Consider the following 24,387-nt stretch of genomic DNA (forward strand, 5'->3'; position numbering starts at 1 on the left):
CAGAAAAGCAAAAAGAAAAAGGAATCCGGAAAAATGAAGATAGTATATGGAGCCTATGGGAAAACTTCAAGCATACCCACATTTGCATCACGGAAGTGCTGGAAGAAGAGAGAGAGCAAGAAATTAAAAACTTATGTGAAAAAAATGACAGAAAATTTCCCTAACCAGGTGAAGGAAACAGATATACAAGTACAGGAAGTGCAGAGAATGCCAAACAAGATGAACCCAAAGAGCCCACACCAAGACACATCATAATCAAAATGCCAAAGGTTAAAGAGAAAGAGAGAATCTTAAAAACAGCAAGAGAAAAGCAGGTAGTTACCTACAAGGGCACTCCCATAAGACTTCAGATGATTTCTCAACAGAAACTTTGCAGACCAGAAGGGATTGGCAAGAATATGTATTCAAAGTGATGAAAGATTACTCTACCCAGCAAAGCTATCATTTAGAATCGAATGACATATAAAGAGCTTCTCAGACAAAAAGTAAAGGAGCTCATCACCACCAAACCAGTTAACATTTTAAAAAATGTTAAAGGGTCTTCTGTTAGAAGAAAAAAGATAAAAAATATGAAAATAGAAGGGCAATAAATACATATTTATCAATAATCACTTTAAATGCAAATGGATTAAATGTTCCAATCAAAAAACACGTAGAAGCTGAATGGATAACAAAACAAGACTCTTATATATGCTATCTACAAGAGACTCACTTCAGACACATACAGACTGAAAGGGATGGAAAAAGATACTTCATGAAAATGAAAACAAACAAAAAGCTGGGGTAGCAATACTTATACCAGACAAAATAGACTTAAAAACAAGAGACAAAGAAGGAACCAGCAATTTCACTTCTGGTTATTTATCCAAAAAAGCCCAAAACACTAAATTGAAAAGACATAGACATCCATTGTGCATTATTTACAACTAGAGGCCTGGTGCTCTCGCAGTCTGGGACCTCAGCCACAAAAAAGAATGAAATCTTGCCATCTGCAACATGGACAGACAGAGGGTATTGTGCTGAAAGAAATGTCAGACAAATGCCATATGATTTCACTTATATTTGGAATCTAAAAAACAGAAATGAACAAGTAGAACAGAAACACTCATAGATATAGAAAACATTTTGATGGTTGCCAGAGAAGAGGGCAGGTTAAGGGGATGGGTGAAAAAGGTGAAGGGATTAAGAAGTACAAATATGTCCTAGCTGGTTTGGCTCAGTGGATAGTGTCAGCCTGTGGACTGAGGGGTCCCAGGTTTGATCCTGGTTAAGGGCACATGGCTGGGTTGCAGGCTCGATCCCCAGTAGGGGGCGTGAACATCTCATCATTGATGTTTCTATCTCTCTCTCCCTTTCCCTCCTCAATAAAAATATATTCTTAAAAAGTGCAAATGTGAAAGTCTTCATGGAGAGTCACCATGGTTTCCTGTTTCAATAGTGCTTGGACAGAACCCAGCACCATCCCTGCCAGCCTTCAGGCACCTTCTCACAGCATCCTCGCACCACTGCAAGGCCCCACGGCTGCTCCAGCGCTGCACAGCAGCTTCTCCTTAGGTGCTGCCACGAGAACTGTTTGCACCTCGCAGATGCGCCAGAACTACCACTAGGACTTAGAGGCCATCAACCGCCAGATCAACCTGGAGCTCGATGCTTCCTACGTCTACCTGTGTCTTATTACTTTGACCGCGATGATATAGCTTTGAAGAACTTGGCCAAATATTTTCTTCACTAATCTCATGAAGAGAGGGAACATGCTGAGAAACTGATGAAGCTGCAGAACCAACAAGGTGGCTGAACCTTCCATCATATCAAGAAACCAGGCTGTGCCGAAACCGGTTTGGCTCAGTGGATAGAGCGTCGGCCTGCAGACTCAAGGGTCCCAGGTTCGATTCCGGTCAAGGGCATGTACTGTGGTTGCGGGCACATCCCCAGTGGGGAGTGTGCAGGAGGCAGCTGATCGATGTTTCTCTCTCATCGATGTTTCTAGCTCTCTATCCCTCTCCCTTCCTCTCTGTAAAATATCAATAAAATATATTTAAAAAAAAAAAAAAAAAGAAACCAGGCTGTGACGGCGAGAATGGACAGAATGCAGTGGACTGTGGGTTACACTTGTAAAAAAGTATGAATCAGTCACTACTGGACTTGCACAAACTGGCCACTGGCAAAAATGATCCTCGTGTGGCCTTAGCTGGTTTAGCACAGTAGATAGAGTGTTAGCCTATGGACTGAAGGGTCCCAGGTTCGATTCCGGTCAAGGGCACATGCCTGGGTTGTGGGCTCAACTTCCAGTACGGGGTGTGCATGAGGCAGCCAATCAATGAGTCTCTCTCATCATTGATGTTTCTATTTCTCACTCCCTCTCCCTTCCTCTGTAAAATCAATAAATATATATATTTTTAAAAATGACCCTCATTTGTGTGGCTTCATTGAGACTCACTACCTAAATGAGGTAAAATCTATCAAAGAATTGGGTGACTATGTAACCATCTTGGTTGGGGGCCCCTGTAACTGGCAAAGTGTCTCTTTGACAAGCACACTCTGAGACAGTGATGAGAGCTAAGCCTTAGGAAGGCTTCCCATAGCCTCAGGGGTGACTTCCCTGATTACCAAAGCAGTGCAGTAGGTCCTCGGGTTACGTCAGAGATCTGTTCCTACGGCACGACATAACGCGATTTTCACTGTAAGTCGGAACCCACCTACATAAGCACTTGCTTCACTCACATGGAGCACATACACAGCAGTAATGAAGCGAAACAGTAAAAAAATTTAAAGGAAAGATAACAACTCCTGACCTTTACTTGTGGTAAATAAATAATAAAATACATAGAACACATATGTACATACATCGAAATGACGGAACTTTTTTTAAAAATATATATATTTTATTGATTTTTTACAGAGAGGAAGGGGGAGGGATAGAGAGCCAGAAACATCGGATGAGAGAGAGACATAGATCAGCTGCCTCCTGCACACCCCCTACCGGGGATGTGCCTACAACCAAGGTACATGCCCTTGACCAGAATCGAACCTGGGACCCTTCAGTCCGCAGGCCGACGCTCTATCCACTGAGCCAAACCGGTCAGGGAGGACCCTTTTTTTTTTTTAATAAATAAATGGGAGATGTCGACGTAACCGACGAAACCCAAGGACTGCCTGTACGTGCATGTTGGAGTTACCTTTACTTTTTCTATAACTTGTACCAAATAATCCACTTATGTCTTTCATTTGTAACATTCCTTCAAATAAAGTAATTTGGTCCTCCTCTCCCCTCTCCCCCACAAAATAAGAAGAAATGGCCCAACCAGCGTGGCTGTGGTTGAGCGTCAATCTAAGAACCAGGAGGTCAAAGTTCGATTCCCAGTCAGGGGGCATGCAGGAGGCAGTCGATCCATGATTCTCTCTCATCACTGATGTTTCTATCTCTCCCTTCCTCTCTGAAATCAATAAAAATATAAGCAAAAATCAAAAGAAAATATTACCCAATTACAAAACACACTAAAAAATTTACTAGACACATAAAACACATTTACAAAGGGATATAGAAAGCTAGGGGAAATGTCCTGGAATAGGAAAAGTAAATATTTAAAGACATCAATCTCTTAGTCCAGTGGTCGGCAAACTCATTAGTCAACAGAGCCAAATATCAACAGTACAACGATTGAAATTTCTTTTGAGAGCCGAAAACCGACTTCTGCGCATGGGCCATGAAATTTCTATTGCACTGTAGGTGCGTTCCCGCACGTGGTATTTTGTGGAAGAGCCACACTCAAGGGGTCAAAGAGCCATATGTGGCTCATGAGCCGCGGTTTGCCGACCACTGTCTTAGTCTATATTTTTAACATAATCCTAATGAAAACGCAAACAAGATTTTTCTTGAGCTATTCAAACTAATTCTAAGATTCCTTTGGAAAAATAAGTGTGTATAAGTAGCCAATAAATTTTTGAAAAATGTGAGGCAATACTATTATTAAATATTAAAGCACATTAAAGTGACAGTATTAAAATTAATTTCCCCTCTCACTTATTAAATCAAAATGAATTCCAGAATGACTTATAATAAAAATAAAAGCTAGAAGTGCTGGAATAAAACAAGGTATTTTAAAAATAGCTTTATTGAGATACAATTCACCTAAAGTGTACAACCAATGGTTTTTAGTATATTTACAAAGTTGTGTAACCATCACTAATATCTAATTTTTTATCAGAACATTTTTAATCACCCCAGGAAGTAACCCCATACCCATTCTCCCTGTATCTGCCCCGCCCCCACCCCCGGCCCCAGCTCCTGGTAACTACTTTTTCTCTCTATGGATTTACCTGTTCTAGAAGTTTCACATAAATGAAATCATACTGTACAAGGTCTTTTGTGTCTGGCTCTTTTCACTTAACATGTTTTCAAGGTGCATCCACATTGTACCACTTAGCATACCTCATTCCTTTTAATGGCTGAATAATGGTCCATTATATGAATAGACCACAATGTTTTTCCATTCATCAGTTGATGGACAACTGGGTTTTTTCCACTTTTTTTGTGTGTGTGTGGCTACTATGAACAATGCTGCTATAAATATATACAAGTTTCTGTGTAAACATACATTTTAAATTTTCTTGGGTATATACCTAGAAATAGAAGCAGTGGGTCAAATGTAACTGTATGTTTAACTGTCTGAGGAACTGCCAGACTATTTTCTAAGTGCTACACCATTTTACATTCTTGCCAGCAGTGTATGAGGGTTCCAACTTCTCCACATCCTCAACCAACACTGGTTATTGCCTATGTTTTTTTGGTTTTTTTTAAATATTTTTACTGACTTTGAGAGAGGAAGGGAGAGGGAGAAACATCCATTGGCCACCTCCTGCACGACCCCCCACTAGGAGTTGAGCACCCAATCCAGACATGTGCCCTGACCCGGAATTAAAATGTCAACCTTTCAGTGTACAAGACAACACCCAACCAACTGAGCCACACCGGCCAGGGCTTATTTTTTTTTTATTATAGCCACCTGAGTGGAGGTGAAGTGATATCTCACTGTGGTTTTGATTTGCATTTCCCTACCTAACAGCTAATAATGTTGATCATCTTAGAGATCTTTTTCTTTCATGATTTAAGGAAATTCTTCCTAAACAAGGCACATAACCCACCCTGCAGGCGTGGCTCAGTGGTTGAGCGTTGACCTCTGAACCAAGAAGTTGCTGGTTCAGTTTTTAGTCAGAGCACATGCCTGGGTTGTGGGCTCAATCCCCAGTAGGAGGCATGCAAGATGTAGCCAATCTATATTTCTATCTCTATCCTTCTCCCTTCCTCTCTCTCTAAAAATCAACAAAAACATATTTTTAAAAATACGTAACAACCTAAGAACCATAAATTTATGGTCCACATAAAAATGTAATATATTTTAAAAGTTCTCATTATAAGAAATCACAGGGAAAAAATGTAACTATGTGAGGTGATGGATGTTAACTAAACTTATTGTGATCATTTTGTAATATATACAAACAATGAATCATTGTTATATATCTGAAACTAATATAATGTTGCATGTCAGTTATAGCTCAATTAAAAATTTTTAAAATGTTTTAAAATTAAAAAACTAACAATAACTAAAGTATCAAAAAATTATGTTAATATGCAAACACACTGGGGGAAAAATCTGAAACACATGGCAGGGGGCTAGTTTCCTTAATGTAGCAAGATCACTTATACATCTATAAGAAAAAGGCCAACAGCACAAAAGTGAAAGGGCAATTCATACCAAAAAAAATGGGACATAAAAGCTTTGAATCATAGAAAAAAATGTTTTACCACATTCGTAACTAAAGAAATGCATTTTAAAATAAGGTAGACTGGGGAGAAACAAAGATGGTGGCATAGGTGAACACCTAAACTGCTGCCTCGCACAACAATTTCACAACTACAGCTAAAAGACAAAACGGCCATCATCCAGAACCACAGGAAAGCTGGCTGAGTGGAAATTCTACAACGAGAAGGAAAGAGAGGGGCACACGGAGACTCAAAGGAGCTGCGAAAGGCTGAGGTACGGAGACACGCGCACGGAGAGGACGGGCGGCTGAGTGCCTGGATAGCTTTTTCTAGTGGGAGGGAGACGGAAGCTCCCGACTGCACTGACTCACCCTGGGGTCCCAGACTCATACGGGGCGGGGAGTCTGGACTGTCGGGAAAAGAGAGGAGTGCACGGAAACTCAGGGGAGCCGCGAAAGGCAGAGGTCTGGGGGCGCACGCACAAGTGCGCGCCGAGAGGACTGACTGCTGAGTGTGCCGCTGGCTTTCTCTAGCGGAAGGAAGACAGAAGCACCCGACTGCACTCAACTCCAGTTCTGGGCGAGACTCTGGGAACCCAGACTCATTCGGGGAGAAACTGTACTGTCTGGCAGCGGGTGAAACTCGAGGGCGGCTTTCTCTAAGGTGCTTACAGCGATTACCGAGGGACACTGAGACCCAGGGGCCTCATAGGGCAGGGCTGACGGGAAGCCAAGGCTGTCTGCTCAGCCCTGAGACTCCGCCCCATCCAAGCTGAGCACAGAGGCTTTTGCAATTTTGCAAGTCTTGTCTCATAAGGGTGTCTCCAGCACAGAAGTTCTCCCAGCGTAGACACAGCTAATCCTCACATCCCATTGGCCTAGAGGTCAAATCCTCCCAGTGACACCAACAACAATCAAGACTTAACTACAACAAGGCTGTACACACAGTTCACAAAGGGGTGCACCAAGTGTGTCCACCTCAGGTAACTGGGGAGGCTGAGCACTGGGCCATATAGGACACTTAGCACACAAAGTTACTCTACCAACTCAGGGAAGCAGCGAAAATGCGGAGACAAAGAAACAGATCACAAACGAAAGAAATGGAGGAAAGCAAACTACTGGATATAGAGTTCAAAACCATGGTTATAAGGTTTTTCAAGAATTTTCTAGAAAAGGCCAATAAATTTAGTGAGACCCTCGAGGATATGAAAAAGGACCAACTAGAAATTAAACATACACTGACTGAAATAAAAAATATTATACAGAGACCTAACAGCAGACTAGAGGAACACAAGAATCAAGTCAAAGATTTGAAATACAAAGAAGCAAAAAACACTCAACTGGAAAAGCAAAAAGAAAAAAAAATCTAAAAATTTGAAGACAGTGTAAGGAGCCTCTGGGACAACTTCAAGCGTACCAACATCTGAATTATGGGGGTGCCAGAAGAAGAGAGAGAGCAAGATATTGAAAACCTATTTGAAGAAATAATGACAGAAAACTTCCCCCACCTGGTGTAAGAAATAGACTTACAAGTCCAGGAAGCGCACAGAACCCCAAACAAAAGGAATCCAAAGAGGACCACACCAAGACACATCATAATTAAAATGCCAAGAGCAAAAGACAAAGAGAGAATCTTAAAAGCAGCAAGAGAAAAACAGTTAGTTACCTACAAGGGAGCACCCATACCACTGTCAGCTGATTTCTCAACAGAAACTATGTAGGCCAGACGGGAGTGGCAAGAAATTTTCAATGTGATGAATAGCAAGAACCTACAACCAAGATTACTCTACCCAGCAAAGCTATCATTCAGAATTGAAGGTCAGATAAAGAGCTTCACAGATAAGAAAAAGCTAAAGGAGTTCATCACCGCCAAACCAGTATTATATGAAATGCTGAAAGGTACTCTTTAAGAAGAGGAAGAAGATCCCTGACCGGTTTGGCTCAGTGGATAGAGTGTTGGCCTGTGGACTGAAGGGTCCCTGGTTCGATTCCGGCCAAGGGCATGTACCTGGGTTGCAGGCACACCCCCAGTGGGAGGTGTGCAGGAGGCAGCTGATCGATGTTTCTCTCTCATCGATGTTTCTAACTATCTATCCTCTCCCTTTTCTCTCTGTAAGAAACCAATAAAATATATATTTAAAAAAAAGAGGAAGAAGAAAAAGGTAAAGATAAAAATTATGAACAACAAATACATATCTATCAACAAGTGAATCTAAAAATCAAGTGAATTAAAAATCTGATGAACAGAATAAACTGGTGAATATAATAGAATCAGGGGCATAGAAAGGGAGTGGAGTGACAATTCTTGGGGGGAAAGGGGTGTGGGGGGTGCGGGAAGAGACTGGACAAAAATCGTACACCTATGGATGAGGACATTGCGGGGGAGGTAAGGGCAGAGGGTGGGGTGGGAACCGGGTGGAAGGGAGCTATGGGTGGAAAAAAGAGGAACAATTGTAATAATCTGAACAATAAAGATTAAATTTTTTAAAAATAAAATAAGGTAGACTGACAAAGATTTTAAAATATTGTTATGCTAGCACTGGTGAACGTGTGAAAAACTACTGGCAGTGCTGTGATTTTGGCATTTTCTAAGCAAGAGTCAGTATCTGTGGGATGTACTTCTATGTTCCGGGCTGTGGTTGAACTGCCTCTACTTGGTCAAGAACATTTTCTGCATTCTGACACAGTGTCTCTGGGAATTGGTTGTCCTGTAACCAACATAACTGAGAAGGGATAGGAGTTGAATTACCTTGTCCCAAAGTATGGGATTTCGCCTATGTAGTGATTTTTTTTTTTTAAATACATTTTATTGATATTTTACAGAGAGGAAGGGAGAAGGATAGAGAGCCAGAAACATCGATCAGCTGCCTCCTGCACACCTCCCACTGGGGATGTGCCCGCAACCAAAGTACATGCCCTTGACCGGAATCGAACCCGGGACCCTTCAGTCCGCAGGCCGAGGCTCTATCCACTGAGCCAAACCAGTTTCGGCTATGTAGTGATTTTTTATTTAGCTCTCTACTGTATCATCATACACAAAGCAGTCACTGGAAAAATTCCTTTAATGTGTTTTGTTCCCAGCTCATCCTTTTTAGATACCACTTGAAGCACCACTGACAATAGTCTTACAAAGTTTGAAAAAGATCTTCCCTCTGCCAATTCTGATCTTTCCTGGAACTTAACCAACATTTGCCTATTTGGATTGCCTGGGGTTCCATACTTCCAATACCCCTCAATGAAGCCATTCCATCAGTCACTTCTATTTAAAAGGCCTCATTCTTTTTGGCAATCTTTTTGTTTTTTTGTATGTGTGGCAATCTTGATAAGTCTGTTGTTTAGCATCTTAAATTTAGTTTTTAAACCAATCACTATAGATTTTGGAACTTTTCTATTCCACCTTCTGATAGGCCATCTAGAATAACTTCTAGACGGGTTGGGATAGTACCTAATGCTTCATATGTGGTTAAAAAGTTTTTTTTGTTTGTTTGTTTGTTTTTTAGCAAAGTAGCATATTCTCTTACGATTAAGAAGATATCTGTATATAATTTTTATGTGGAGGTGATTTTACAAATAAAACATGCTGTGTCTCCCTCCCTCCTAACCCCCCAAAAAGCCTGGAAACAACCTAAATGTGTATCAGGAGAGGTGCCCACACAGTGGAACACTACTGCTCTGTGCATCAATGTGAAACAAACCCCAAGGAAGTATAAGAAGCCATGCTGGCCTGGCCGGTGTGGTACAGTGGTTGAGTGTCGACCTATGAACTAGGAGGTCACAGTTCAATTCCCAGTCAGGGCACATGCCCAGATTGCGGGCTCGATCCCCAGTGGGGAGCGTGCAGGAGGCAGCCGATCCATGATTCTCTCTCATTATTGATGTTTCTCTTTCCCTCTCCCTTCCTGTCTGAAATCAATAAAAATATATTTTTTAAAAAAAGAAGCCCTGCTGGTGTGGCTCAGTTAGTTGAGCATTGTCCCAGCACCAAGAGGTTGCCAATTCGATTCCTGGTCAGGGCACATGCCTGGGTTGCGGGGCTCCATCCCAGTGGGGGGCGTGCAGGAGGCAACTGATTGATGGTTTTCTCTCACTGATGTTTCTCTCACTCTCCCTCTTCCTTCCTCTCTCTCCCTAAAAGAAAAAACAACAACAAAACACACAAAAACATAACAAAAACACAGAAAGGATTTTTCTCAAAAAACTCCTATAAAGTTAGCTTTAACTTTAACTTAATACCTAGTCTTGCCCTGGCCAGCGTGGCTCAGTTGGTTGGAGCATTGTCCCGTACACCAAAAGGTTGTGGGTTTAATTCCCACTCAGATCACATACTCAGGTTGCAGGTCTGGTCCCTGGTCGGGGTGCATGCAGGAGGCAACCAATCAATATTTCACTCTCACATCGATGTCTGTCTCTTTCTCTCTCTCTCTAAAAATCAAATCAATGAATCAAGTCTTACTGGTGCCCAAATCTCAACCTGTGAAGTCAGAGACATTTAAATGAATGTGGCACACTACTCGACTCCTCTCAAAAGTGGCCTCGGCACTGGCTCTGGCCTCCTTGCTGTCCCTGCACTATGCCAGCTGGGATCCTAACACAGGCTGCTCTCTCTGCTTGAAATGCTCTTCCCAGACACCTTCACCTCCTTCCAGGCTTCGCTTAAATGCCACCTTCCATGGAGACCTTCCCTGATCACTTTATTTCTAGTGGGAACCCCTTCTGCTTTGATTTCTTCATACAACTTCACATTAACATTCACACAGCATTTACTTGTCTGCATCCAACCCCATTCCATCTCAGTGCCGAGGGTCAGGATGTTTCCATTTTGTCCCCAGGACATCCCACAGCACCTACCAGAGCAGTGTCAGACACACAGTAGGCACCACAGATGTTTGTGATAATGAACTGATATTGCTACACTATGTAGAGGTTCCAGTAAACCTTTGACCATCTCATGTCCTTCCCCTCTCCCCCAAAATAATGCTAATCAGAACAGGCCCTTAATAAACGTGATTATTTTCTCAGAAGTTACAGCCATATAAAGTGTTTCATAGACCACAAGTTAAGATTGATGACCCAATGAATATGAAATCAATTCAGTGGGTTAAACAAAAATATTTTTAATGAAATGAAAGCAGTATAAGAATGCCTAGCATAATAAGGTTACTTACAAAACTCTTTCAGCTAAGTATGTACGCATATTTGTATATACATTTACTTGTACAGCAGGTCATGATGTGAATGCATTTCTTACAGGGAGTTCATGACCAAAAGTTTGAAATTCACTAATCTAATTTCAGCCAACACATTTCTAAGTTTAAAGATTCAGGCTCTGTAAATATATTTTTAAAATAAGTTTACTTTGTAAATTTAAAATTCTGTAAACTGAAGGTACTTCCAGATCAGTGAAAAACAGAATTAATGCTCTCCCACAAAGTATAAATACTATATTAGAAAAACAGTAGTACTTTAGAATGTAGACTCTAGCTTTTTCCCCCAGAACACCTCCAATTAACTTACTATATTTTATGCTTGTAAGCATGCAATTCTCTGATTTTCAGTAAGTCAGCTCGGATAGTTTCATTATTCTTTCAATTTTCACTGCATACCGCAGATTAGCTATTTATTCACATCTGAAATTTCCCCAAACATTTTGTTTCTTAAGTTCAGCAATTACTTCAGTAAGAATTGGATGGGAGTGGGGTGCAGGGGGTCAATTGGGGGGGGGGGAGAACAGGGACATCTGTAATACTTTCAACAATATATATTAAAATAAAATATTAAAAAATTTAAAAAAGAATATCAACACTCTAGACCAGTGGTCGGCAAACTGCGGCTCGCGAGGCACATGCGGCTCGCGAGCCGCGGTGTGCCACTCTGTTGACTAATGAGTTTGCCAACCACTGCTGTAGACAGAAAGTTCTTTACTTTCCACTTATGTTTCAAATAAAGATTTGTATTCCCTCAAAAATGTCTAAGTTCTTACCACTGGTATATTCAAACAGTTTTTACTGTTTCTTAAATTGTATTATGTTTCAGGACTTGTTCTGATTTTCTAAGCTATACTTATACTCTATCAAGAAATATCAACTCCTTGAATACAGAGAAACAAAACAAGTAACAAAGAGGGGTACCCTCAAATGGTCAAAATATAGGACATAGCCTGGCAGAAGTGGCTCAGTGGTTGACCATCAACCTATAAACCAGGAGGTTAGGGTTCGATTCCCAGTCAGGGCACATGCCTGGGTTGCAAACTCAATCCCCAGTAGGGGGCGTGCAGAAGGCAGCTGACCAATGATTCTCTCTCATCACTGATGTTATTATCTCTCTCCCTCTTTGAAATCAATAAAAATATATTTTAAAAAATATCATAGTCCTGACCAGTGTGGCTCAGTTGGTTGAGAGTAATCCATGCACCAGGAAGTTGCCAATTTGATTCCTGGTGAGGGGCACATGCCCAGGTTTCAGGCTTGATCCCCAGTAGGGGGCATGCAGGAGGCAGCCAATTAATGTTGCTCTCTCACATCGATGTTTTTCTCTCTCCCTCTTCCATTCTCTCTCTCTTAGAAATCAAAAAACTCTTAAAATATATGTTCTATAATATACAAATCAACCGAACGGCCGGATGACCGGTTGCTATGACATGCAATGACCACCAGGGGGCAGACGATCAACACAGGAGCTGCCCCTGGTGGCCAATGCGCTCCCATGGGGGCGGGGTGGGGGGGCGCTGCTCAGCCAGAAGCCAGGCTCACGGCTGGTGAGCGCAGCGGTGGCGGTGGGAACCTCTCCCGCCTCCGCTGCAGGCGGATGGTAAGGAGCGAGGGGTCCCAGACTGCAAGAGCCCAGGACTGAGAGAGAGAGGGATGTCTGACTGCCAGCTTACGCCCAATACCCAGGGGAGCGGGCCAAAGCCGGCAGGTGGACAACCCCCACGGGGTCCCCGACAGCAAGAGGGCACAGGCCGGACTGAGGGACTCCTCCCCCACCCCCCGCCCAGTGCACAATTTTCATGCACCGGGCCTCTAGTATATGACATAAAATCCACACCCCAACTTTATTCATACAAGACTATCCTTGTCTCCACTCAAAATCTTCTCTTCTTAAAAAAAAAAAAAAATGCCACTAACAAGTTTATCATCTAGTTTGCCAATCTGTATCTGAAAACTGGGACAGGAGTGGACATAGCCCCAGGGAGGCCTGTCCAGTTAAATGGGAAAGAAGAAGGTTAAAAAGACAGAAATGGTCAAGATTGCAGTTTCAAGAGGTCTCACATCCCAGAGGACCTGTGTATTACCACAGAGGATTGTAAATTAACATTCAGAATACTGACCCTGGAAACATCAAAGTTCAGTTATAGTCTATTTAATGATTAAGTGTTTTAGAAAGACTTCTATTCATAATGGTTAAAATGAATTGTTTTATACTTTAAAAGTAAGCTTCATGAAAAATCCACTCAGATGCTCCATTCCCTGTAAATGCTAAAATATCAATGTGTGAGTAATACAATCAATGGTAATGCACTTTATTCATTTCTCTCTCATGGTGCCACATCAGCTACCTGATAAGTCCAGTTCCACTAAAAGACTTCAACCTTTCGCCCTAACCCATTTGGCTCAGTGGATAGAGCGTCGGCCTACGGACTCAAGGGTCCCGGGTTCGATTCCGGTCAGGGGCATGTGCCTTGGTTGCGGGCACATCCCCAGTGGGGGGTGTGCAGGAGGCAGCTGGTTGATGTTTCTCTCTCATCAATGTTTCTAACTCTCTCTCCCTCTCCCTTCCTCTCTGTAAAAAATCAATAAAATATATATTAAAAGACTTCAACCTTTCTATTCTCCACCCCCCCCCCACTATTTGTTCTTAATAGTATTGCTATACAATCTTCTGCTTTTTTATTTTTATTAATCTTAGGAAGGGAGAAGGGGAGAGGGAAAGGGAGAGAAAGAGAAACACTGATTTGTTGTTCCATTTATTTATGCATTCCTTGGTTGATTCTTGTATGTGCCCTGACAAGGGATTGAACCTACAACCTTGGTGTATCGGGACGATGCTCTAACCAACTGAGCTACCCGGCCAGGGCCTGAATGTGAAAATTTTTTTTAACTGTCCCTTTTAAGTGTCTTCTATTTTCATTGTGGTTGTTGCATGGGTTTCCATTTCTTTTCTTTTTTTTAATCCTCAACTGAGGATATTTTTCCACTGATTTTTAGAGAGAGATGAAGGGGGAGGGAGGGAAGATGGGAGAGAGAAAGAAAGCTCTATGTGAGAGAGGAACATCAATCGGTTGTCTCCTGCACGCGCCCTGACCAGGGATCAAACCCACATCCCAGGTATATGCCCTGACCAGGAATGGAACCCCCAACTTTTGGTATAAGGGACTATATACTCCAACTAAGTGAGCCACCTGGCCAGGGCTGAACATTAGTTTCTTAATATTCCAATAGCATTTCTTGGTTATATGGCTGCTAAATAACAGTCATGCTTTTAAAATTAGTTACACCCATGACTCAGCTACACCTATTCAATTTAACTGATCTATGGGCAGCCACCTGGTTGAAAAGCAGGTGGAGATAAGTCCCTCCCTCAATAGACACTGGCTCTCCAAGCCATAACTTTCATGGTCTGTAATTCTTAGTGGCTTTAGCAGAAATAACTAGCCATACCAGAAATAAACATCCTGAAATTTATCTTTACTAAATGCTATAAAACTTCTTTGTGGACTAAGCCAACAGCAGCATCCTAGGAAAAGGTGAGTCTTCCATATCAAGACTGAGCAGGATGGGGTTTAAGAAAAATTCTAGTTGGCCACAGTGAGGGCACCAAAATGCAATTCAAGAACATCCTCTCAGACTCTGAACCTAAACCATTTCACTTTGAGTGAGAATTTAATACATTTCATTGATCCTGAATCAGGGCTGCGGCCTGAGACTGCTAACCATAGTGACAGTCTCCTTTATGGAAATCACCTCTGCCATGTTTATGACCTGGTGCTTGATAGTTGGGAGATAAATAAGTTTATTTTCCCACTGTTTTCTCATCAACCTTATCCCCCCACCCCTTCCTTCAAGCTGCATTCCCTCTCTTCTTGCCCAGGGGTAACAAAAACAGTTGGAGATTCTATTTTGTCTTAGTTCTGGCCAACTATTCAACTGGTAACTAATAAGGTCTTTGCTAATCTATCACATTTGGGTTGGTTTGATCTTTTGCAGATGGATGAGATAACTCAGCCCTCAGCCCTCACCCCCCCTACACACATACACTCAATCAAGCTCTCATGCACTCATGCTCAAGTCCACCCAGGGCCTCTTAGGCAGCCAAGCCACATGTGCTTCACTGGTATTGGCCCTAAGCCCCAACAGATGGTCATGCCATTCCAAATCTAAGCTAAAGACCAAGTTAAAGATCAAACCTACATTGTCACATCATATTAGTAGCATAAACAGCTGTCTCACTGAGAATGTGAAATCTGACCAGCAAATGCTACTCCTTCATCCTAAAAAGAATAGCCTGGGAACACCAGAAATTTGCCTGAATTCATATGAAGGCTGCAGTCCAAGAGGTGTAAGGATAGAAATTAAACAGCATGTACCCATAGTGAGAGCAGAGGGAATAAGCAAAATAAATTAACAAAAGAATAAAAGCCCTAGCCAATTTGGCTCAGTGGATAGAGTGTCGGCCTGTGGACTGAAGGGTCCCAGGTTCAATTAGGGCAGGGGTGGGCAAACTTTTTGACTCGAGGGCCACAATGGGTTCTTAAACTGGACCGGAGGGCCAGAACAAAAGCATGGATGGAGTGTTTGTGTGAACTAATATAAATTCAAAGTAAAGGAGCGGAGGGGAGAGCAAGAGAACCGGATAGAACAGCTGGATCCGGCCCGCAGGCCATAGTTTGCCCAAGGCTGAATTAGGATCAAGGGCACATGCCCGGGTTTCAGGCTCAATCCCCAGCAGGGGGCATGCAGGAGGCCCCCTGAAATCAATATATATATCTATATCTATGTATATCTATATCTGTCTATCTATATATATATGTGTGTGTGTATATATATATATATATATATATATTTTTTTTTTTTTTTTTTTTTTTTAAGAATAAAAGTACTAAGTGGGAGGTTGTGGCCTGACAGAGTCCAGATGGGGTTCATTTTGGGAAATAAACTTGCAATACTTGAGCCCTCGAACAAAAGGGAAAACCTCACTCTTCTGACCTTTCTGGTGCTTGGAGTGACTCTTCAACCTTTACAACTCTCAGTTCCAAGGCAGAAAATTCCAGCGAAAGTTCCAGTTTACACAGATCGGAAAAAGCTTTAAGACATTAACTAGAGCACCAACCAGTTCCACCGTGGCTACCTCATGATCTCATTCTGGCAATGCCAAACTTGAGAACAAGAGATTAGGAATCAGGGCTCAGGGGCTGTAGTGGTCATGGTAATTAACTACTAGACACATGAAATGACCAATCCACTAGCCTATCCGCTTTACAACACAATTACATTTGCTTTTGAAGACTGAATCTGTTGATTTTTCAGGGTTTAGGGTTGTAGCTCTTTAACAGGGAGTTTTCTCACCCTGGCCGGTATCGCTAAGTGGTTAGAGCATTGGCCTGCACACCAAAGGGTTGTGAGTTCAATTCCCAGTCAAGGACACATACCTGGGCTGCAGGTTTATGCTTGGCCCTGGTGAGGGTGTGTGTGGAAGGCAATCAATTGATGTGTCTCTCTCACATCAGTGTTTCTCTCCTTTTTTTTTTTTTTTTTTTAATATATTTTATTGATATTTCACAGAGAGGAAGGGAGAGGGATAGAGAGCTAGAAACATCAATGAGAGAGAAACATCGATCAGCTGCCTCTTGCACAGCTCCCCACTGGGGATGTGCCCGCAACCAAGGTACATGCCCTTGACCGGAATCGAACCCGGGACCTTTCAGTCCGCAGGCCGACGCTCTATCCACTGAGCCAAACCGGTTTCGGCTCTCCTTCTTTCTTTTCCTCTCTCTCTCTTTGCCTTTCTCTATCTCCCAGTCCTTCCCTCAGTCCCTTCCACTTTCTCTAAAAATCAATGGGAAAAAAATATATATCCTTGGGTAAGGATTAACAAAAAAAAAAAAAAAAAGAAAAAGAGGGAGCTTTCTCATCTGTCCACTGGCAAATCAATTATTTCTGATACTTTTTGGACCTCCAGTGAAAGGTTTGACAGCAGTTTATACTTTTAGTACCGACATTTCATTTTCAAGATATAGGAACCCTGTCCAGAGTACGCCAGGTATTCAAGGTCACTCTGAGCATAGGAATCCTAATCAGAGTGTTCAAGGCTAATTTATTATCCACCGGTGCAAAAGCAAGGATGCAACAATCTATACAATGCACAGGCGTATCCTTCTATATAACCCAAAAGACTGATGTCTCTATTTTGGCAAGAAGTCGCTTTTGTCTAAGTTAGTATAAAGTATGTTACTGACCAGCCAGTACGGGGCTGTGTTGTGGGGAAAATGTATTACTGACCAGCTGGTATTGGCTGTTTTTGCTAGGATGGCTCCTGTGTTTGCTGCTGTATTAGCAAGGACTGCTTTACTAGACTGTTTTGTCTAATGGCTCCTTAGTAGCAATAGCTAATTGGGCTGCAATAAAGACTCTCTTACACACCTACAACTCCATCCAATACATGGCATCCAAGGAGGTCCAGCCCCTGTCAGAGAGACTCAGACCCTACAGTTGGCATGGTAGAGCAGAATCAGGAGGAAGTACTCCCACAATTACTGCACTGAAAAGGTCAAGGAGAAACTCACCCCCCAACACCAGATAACCCAGGTTTTGATATCCCTACTCCCTATAATGAATGTACATTTCACTGGGAAGGAATTTAATTACTTGTTGGTTGTAATACTGTTAGTTCCCAACTACCAATCAACTGAAGACTCACAGGGGAAGGACATTATCTGTAATCAGTCACCTGGTCCTGAAAGTGTAGTAAGTCAGGTGTGTGTGTAGTAAGTCAGGACCTCAGTGATTACAGCTGGGTTCTCCAAATACTGGCCCAAGTCTGGCACTGTGACTATCGTGATGATAACAGAAAGATGTGATCCCTTCCCACAAGTTTACATCTAACAAACGAGAACATAATTTTTAGCCTCATTCACTCTCATTGCCACATACTCCTAGCTTCTTGTCAAACCAAATTATTCAGAGGCACCTCCTTTCCCTGCACCTGATATTTTCAAGACCTGGCCCATATGTTCTCTCTTCTGTAAAACTTAGTCAAACAGTCAACCATGGCCACAAATGCCTCCACTGTGTACATTGCCTGGGAGCCACGTGTTCCCACTAACCTATGACCTTGTCAGCAGGCTAACATCTTTGACATCTCAGAAGGCATTCAAAATATATTTGTTGATAAACTAGTTAATGAGTAAAAGTGAAAAACAAAAAGTCCACAAGCTGAGACTCTATTCTACACCTCAGAGATATTCTAAGGGTGAGAAGCACTGGGATAATGGTGACATGAGGTCAGTCCTAGATGTAAAAACCAAATGCATGCTAAAATTTGGCAACTTTCTCAGGAAAAGAGGAAAAAATACAGGAGAATTCTGAATTTTCTGTATAGGTAAATTCTCTTATAACCATACTAGAGGCCCGGTGCACAAAATTTGTGCACTTGGGGGAGGTAGGGGTCTCTCAGCCCGGCCTGCACCCTCTTGCAGTCTAGAAGCCCTCGGGGGATGTCTGTGACCCCGGCTTCTGGCTGAGTGGCAATCCCCCTATGGGAGCACACTGACCACCAGGGGGTAGCTCCTGCATTGAGCGTCTGCCCCCTGTGGTCAGTGTGCATCATAGTGACCAGTAGTCCCACCATTCAGTTGATTTGCATTTTAGCCTTTTATTATATAGGATTCTCCTCCCCCCTCCCCATTATTTAAGAGATATTCTTGGCTAAATTCACTCATCACTCAATCTATTCAAACAACTATACCTTCACATTTACCCACACAGGTGACAATGTCAAGGGCATCTACAATACAGAAGGCTTCCAAGAACAAAACCTGTATCATAGATTCAAGTAAAAGAATGCCTGAACCACTGCAATAGTAGTTGCAGGAGAGGACACAGATTATTAAGATAAAGAGATAAAAAAACAGAACAAAATTTGGCTGTGCTGAAAACTGACATATCTTCAAAATGGAGGTGACACTACATGATACAAGGAATAAATTACAAACACAGGAGAAACATCTTAAAACATGAACAATAAAGAGAAAAAAATGTTAACCTCCAGGGAAAGGGGGAGGGGAGGAGTCAGGGAAAAACACACACACAAGTAACTACTAAACCAACACGAATCAAATTGATATGACTGCTCATCTGTAACAATGGTGCTAGAAGACAATAGAGCAGTATCATCAGTGTGAAGGAAAATTATTTTGACCTGGAATGCAATACACAGACAAACTGATATCCAAGTATGAGGACAAAATAAAAATCTTTTTAGACAAGGTGGGGCTTAGAAAACTTACAACTTACAGACTTTATTCTGCAAAACTAACACAAGGATATACGCTGATTAAAGAAGAAATACATCCAAAAAAAGGAAAACGTTAGATACAAGCAATACCGATAAAACTTACAGTTGGCTCATATGCTAATGCATGTTATTTTTAAAAGTCATGGTTAGCCCTAGCCAGTTTGGCTCAGTGGATAGAGCGTCGGCCTGTGAACTGAAAGGTCCCGAGTTCAATTCCGGTCAAGGGCACATGTCCGGGTTGTGGGCTCAATCCCCAGTGGGGGAGTTGCAGGAGGCAGCCGATCCATGATTCTCTCTCATCGTGGATGTTTCTATCTCACTCCCCTCTTCCTTCCTTTCTGAAATCAATAAAATATATTTTTTAAAAACCCACAAATGTATTATTAAATAAATAAAATAAAAGTCATGGTTAAATAGACTACACCAAAATTTAAAACTCGGTTAACAGAAGAAATTGTGAAAGATATGAAAAGAAGATTCATAGAAGATACACAAATGAAGACATTCTTGCTCACTAGTATCCATTCAAGTGTAAATTAGGTGAGAAATAATCCATTGATTTGGAAATATGTAATATCTGGTGTTGGAGAAGATACCTTGTTATAGGAAGGCTCATTTCCTGCTAATGGGAATACAAAATGATTAAGCCTTTATGGACAACAATTTGGTAATATCGGCCAACATTTCAAATTTGCACAGGCTCTGAATCATCAATTCTAAAATTCTAATTCTGTAATTCTAAAGAAATACCATACATGTGCACAAAGATTTAAATAGTGCCAATTCTACACAGAATTGTAATAACAAAAACACAGAAAAAAAAATTCCTGGAAATCATCTTAACAACGTCCATTAATAGGATAATATTAAGTAAACGATAATTTGTCCTTAATATTGGAAAGTCGTAGACGGTGCATACTTACAAAAATATGTGTAAGCCATGCTGGGAGCTTTAAAACAAAAATTCTGTAGCCCTGACCAGTGTGGCTTGGTTGGGCATCCTCCCATGCACCCAAAGGTTGCTGGCTCGATTCTGGTCAGGGCACAAGCCAGGGTTGCTGGCTCGATCCCCAGTGGGGGGGCGTGCCGGAGGCAGCCAATGGATGCTTCTCTCTCATTGATATTTCTCTCTCTCTCTCTCCCCTTCCCTTCCACTCTCTCTAAAATCAACCAAAACATTTTTTTAAAAAATTCTGTAGCACAATGTATATATAGGTTAGACGTTTTTACGTAAAAATGATTAGACAAGTCTATTTATATGCGTGCAGTGGTGCAGGGCCTGGAAGGAAAGCCAACACGTTCACCGTGGTTAGTTCCGAGTGAGGAGCAGCGATTATGGTCATCCTTTATTTCAGCACCTACAATCCCAGGCCCTCAGGAAAGGCGGCCAACAACTCCAGTCCACCGGCTGCGCGAGGGCCCAGGGTGCCAGCTCTCAGTTTGGTTCGCCGCCGTGTACCGTGAAGGGCGGAGTGGCACTCGGGTATCGACTGAACGAGGGAGCAAGTGGTTAACGCATTACGCGTGTATAAAAGCTGGATGCGGGGAGGAAGAAAAGCGCAACTAAGGGACTTAAGTGACCACGCTGGTGAAGTCCGTTCCCAGCATACACTCGTCCTCGGATTTCACTCCCCGAAACTGCCTTCGGCTCCTGAACGAGGAACCCAAGGGCCCCTCGCCTCACCCCGGCACAAGGAGAAGCCCCTGCTGTAGTCATACAGACCGGGCTCAAAGGCGTTACCGCCTGGGGACGCCGCACAGTCCGGGGACACCGCGCAGCCCGGAGCGCCGCTGAGCCAGGTGGAACCCAACACCGAGCGCTGGGCGAATAAATCTGTCTCCCATGCCGCGCGAGGGGTGCCGTCCTCGCGCCTCCCACGGAGGGCGAAACGGTCTCGGAGCCCCCATGCATCCCGTCCCGCCCGCCGGTCCGGTTGCCCTCACCTCCCGGCGTGGCCGCCAGCGCCGCCGCACGCAGGCGGCGTCCCCAGAGCAGCAGAGGCCGCAGCTCGCGCGCCATGTCTGTCCAACCGAGCGCCCCGTGCAGCTGCGCGCGCCGGAACCAAGGCCTTCCTCTGGCGCCGTGTGATGACGTCACGGACCGCGCGGGGGGCCAGTGCGCTGCCTGCGCCGGCGGGTGGCCCGGGATTCTGAGGGACGCGCGGGACAGTCCGGTCTGGGGGCGGCACCTCCGTGACCTTGCGTCGTGTTGTCAAGGGCGACGGGCCGAGCGCTGAGCTATCTCGGGCACTCCCCAGCCAGCTGGGCCTGAGTTTGTGCAACCCTAAAATGGGGCAGATGATGCCCCACTCCGGAGGGTTTGAAAGGACGGCACTGGGGCAGAAACAGTTACTGTCTCTGGAGTCAACAAGTGCCCGGCGATTTACAAAGTCAGTCTCCTCAAACCTAGGCGGGCCACATACCTAAAAGAAGTGAAAGGGAGAATTTTAGGCTTGATTTGTCTACATCAAGACATGAACTCAGGAGCCAAGCCCCACCAGCAAAACTGGGCTATTCTTTCATTCCATTTCTCTCACCCTGTGGAGGTAAGAATCTGGTTGGGGATTCAGACCAACTCCCTTTCTCATAGAGTTCCAAACCAGGTAAAATATGGATTCCCTGGCACCGCCTGAAGTGGGGTCCAGGCGGCTCCCCAAATGATTTCAGGCACACCAAACACTGCCAAAAATATATGTATATATTTTTTCGTGAAAGAGTAAAATTGCCTTTCTCCTTAAAACAAACAAATAAAAAAGTACTCACTGCCACAATCAAATAATTGTACAAAGACGGGGGTTACTAGAGATTGTTGCAGAAGCAGCAAAGTACAACGTCCTCCCTGGGGCTTGGACCTAGTTGGGTCATCAGAGGGGATGTGTCAGGGAACACTTCCAGGTGGAAGGCGTCAAAAATAACACCCAGGTTCCAGGCTTAAGCAACTAAGAAGGTGTAAGAGGTGGACAGATTTGAATGGGAGACCAGGAAGTTCTCTTACCTGAAGACTCCTACCTAGCTCCTCCCCACCCCTACCCCTCATTCTCTACATTCAACTGGATCATACACTCCTCAATCAGGGTCCTCAAGTGGTTTCCCTTCACACTTACCAGCAATTCCAAAACCCTCCAGACCCTGCATAACCTGCCTCCTGCCTCCCTCCCTCCCTCACCACACTGCAGACTACCAAGCCAGTCCCAGGTTCAGCCATTCCCAGGATATCACTCAGCTACTCTGCAAGGGAATTAAGGGGTCTCAGCCTCACATTTCATTCGTTGTTCACTCCACTCAGGAAATCATCTTTTTTTATAAATAAAAAATATGTTTATTGATTTCAGAGAGGAAGGGAGAGGGAGAGATAGAAACATCAATTGATTGGTTGCCTTCTGCACGCCCCTACTGGGGATCAAGCCCACTACCCAGCCCAGGCATATGTCCTGACCAGGAATCTAACTGTGACCTCCTAGTTCAGTGGTCGGCAAACCGCAGCTCGCGAGCCACATGCGGCTCTTTGGCCCCTTGAGTGTGGCTCTTCCACAAAATACCACGGCCTGGGCGAGTCTATTTTGAAGAAGTGGCTTTCGAAGAAGTTTAAGTTTAAAAAATTTGGCTCTCAAAAGAAATTTCAGTCGTTGTACTGTTGATATTTGGCTCTGTTGACTGATGAGTTTGCTGACCACTGGTCTATACTATAGACCCACAGGTTGAGAACCGCTAGCAGGGTCGCCTAAGACCATCGCAAAACACAGATATTTACATTACGATTCATAAACAGTAGCAAAATTACAATTATGAAGTAGCAACGAAAATGATTTTATGGTTGGGGGTCACCACAACATGAGGAACTGTATTAAAGGGTCGTGCATTAGAAAGGTTGAGAACCACTGGTCTATAGGGACAGTAGATCTAGCTTGGGGAGCCCCTTTTGTTTCAGAAAAGGGAAGTGGTATTTGGCAAAGGGAGGAAGGAAGCCAAGGCTTCAGATAAGGACGAGGGGACTTTGTCCAGACAGGCAGGACCCAGGTTCTGTGGAGGCAAACCTACCAGGTTCCAGACACACCAGGGCCTTCTGTCCTCTCTTGCCCTGTGGCCTTAAGAAACATACCCTCAGCTACAGATCTTTGTGATATAGTGTCCTCTCGTAGCCCAGGGAAGTGTGGTTTTTTAAGGTGACCAGGGATCCAAGTCAAGTCTTGATGGAGTTATGGGCAGATTTCAGCCCCTGTGCACACAAGGGAAATGGAAGAAGGGAAAAATAATTAGATGCAGATATACTTGAATTGATGAGACTGAAACCTGGCTTAGGGAGAGCAGAAGAGAAGCAGAAGAGGAGAGGGGAGTAAGGGGGAGAGCCCCCGCCGGGTCTCCTCACCACCACTGGGGCCACTATAAAGCTGCTCATCCCTTCTCTAAAAGTCACTGCCTTCGCCCTAGCCAGTTTGATCAGTGGTTAGAGTGTCGGCCCACAGAATGAAGGCTTTTGAAGATTCAATTTCAGTCAAGGGCTCAATCTCTGGCCCCCTGTGAGGGCGCATGTGGAAGGTAACCAATTGATGTGTCTTTCTCACATCGATGTTTCTCTCTGTCTTTCCCCTTCCTTCCACTCTCTAAAAAAATCAATGGAAAAAATATCCTCAAGTGAGAATTAACAAACAAAAATTAAAAATAAATAAAAGTCACTACCTTACCCCCCTCAGGTGAGCTGAGGGTCATGTAAAAAATGCCAGCTGCATTATTCACAAGAGCCAGAAGGTAGAAGCCAACAAAGTGTCCATCATTGATTGAATGGATAAACAAAACATGGTCTATACATACAATGTAATATTATTCAGACTTGGGAAATCTGAGACATGCTTCAACATGAATGAACCTTGAGAACGTTATGATCAATGAAATAAGCCAGTCACAAAAACACAATACCGTATGGTTCTATTAACATGAAATAGGTAGTCATCAAATTCATAAAGACAGAAAGTAGAAAGGTGGGGGCTGGGGAAGGGAGAAAAGGTATATAGTGTTTAATGGGGACAAAGTTCCAGTTTTGCAAGATAAATAGAGTTCTGGAGAGAATAGTGGTGATGGTTGCATAACAATATGAATGTACTTAATACCACTGAACTGTAT

The 24,387-nt window shown here is 43.3% G+C and overlaps 1 protein-coding gene and 1 pseudogene across 3 annotated transcripts in view; one reads left to right on the forward strand and one right to left on the reverse strand.

Annotated features, from left to right (window-relative positions):
* TRAP1 (TNF receptor associated protein 1) overlaps nt 1-21,368 on the reverse strand; it is a 77,719-nt gene extending 56,351 nt beyond the window's left edge. The window contains exon 1 of one of the 2 annotated variants that reach the window (XM_080679902.1): nt 21,214-21,368. In XM_080679902.1, coding sequence (XP_080536028.1) covers nt 21,214-21,289 — 76 coding nt within the window. In that variant the 5' untranslated portion in view covers nt 21,290-21,368. The remainder of the gene's footprint in view (nt 1-21,213) is intronic. The other variant, XM_080679903.1, reaches the window with a different exon arrangement.
* LOC308254466 (ferritin heavy chain-like) lies at nt 1,419-2,560 on the forward strand (annotated as a pseudogene). The gene is made up of 3 exons: nt 1,419-1,823; nt 2,063-2,172; nt 2,408-2,560. The product of its transcript is annotated as a ferritin heavy chain-like (transcript).
* Nucleotides 21,369-24,387: the final 3,019 nt, after the last annotated feature.

The sequence above is a fragment of the Plecotus auritus genome (assembly GCF_963455305.1).
Source record: "Plecotus auritus genome assembly, chromosome: 7".
Lineage (NCBI taxonomy): Eukaryota > Metazoa > Chordata > Mammalia > Chiroptera > Vespertilionidae > Plecotus > Plecotus auritus.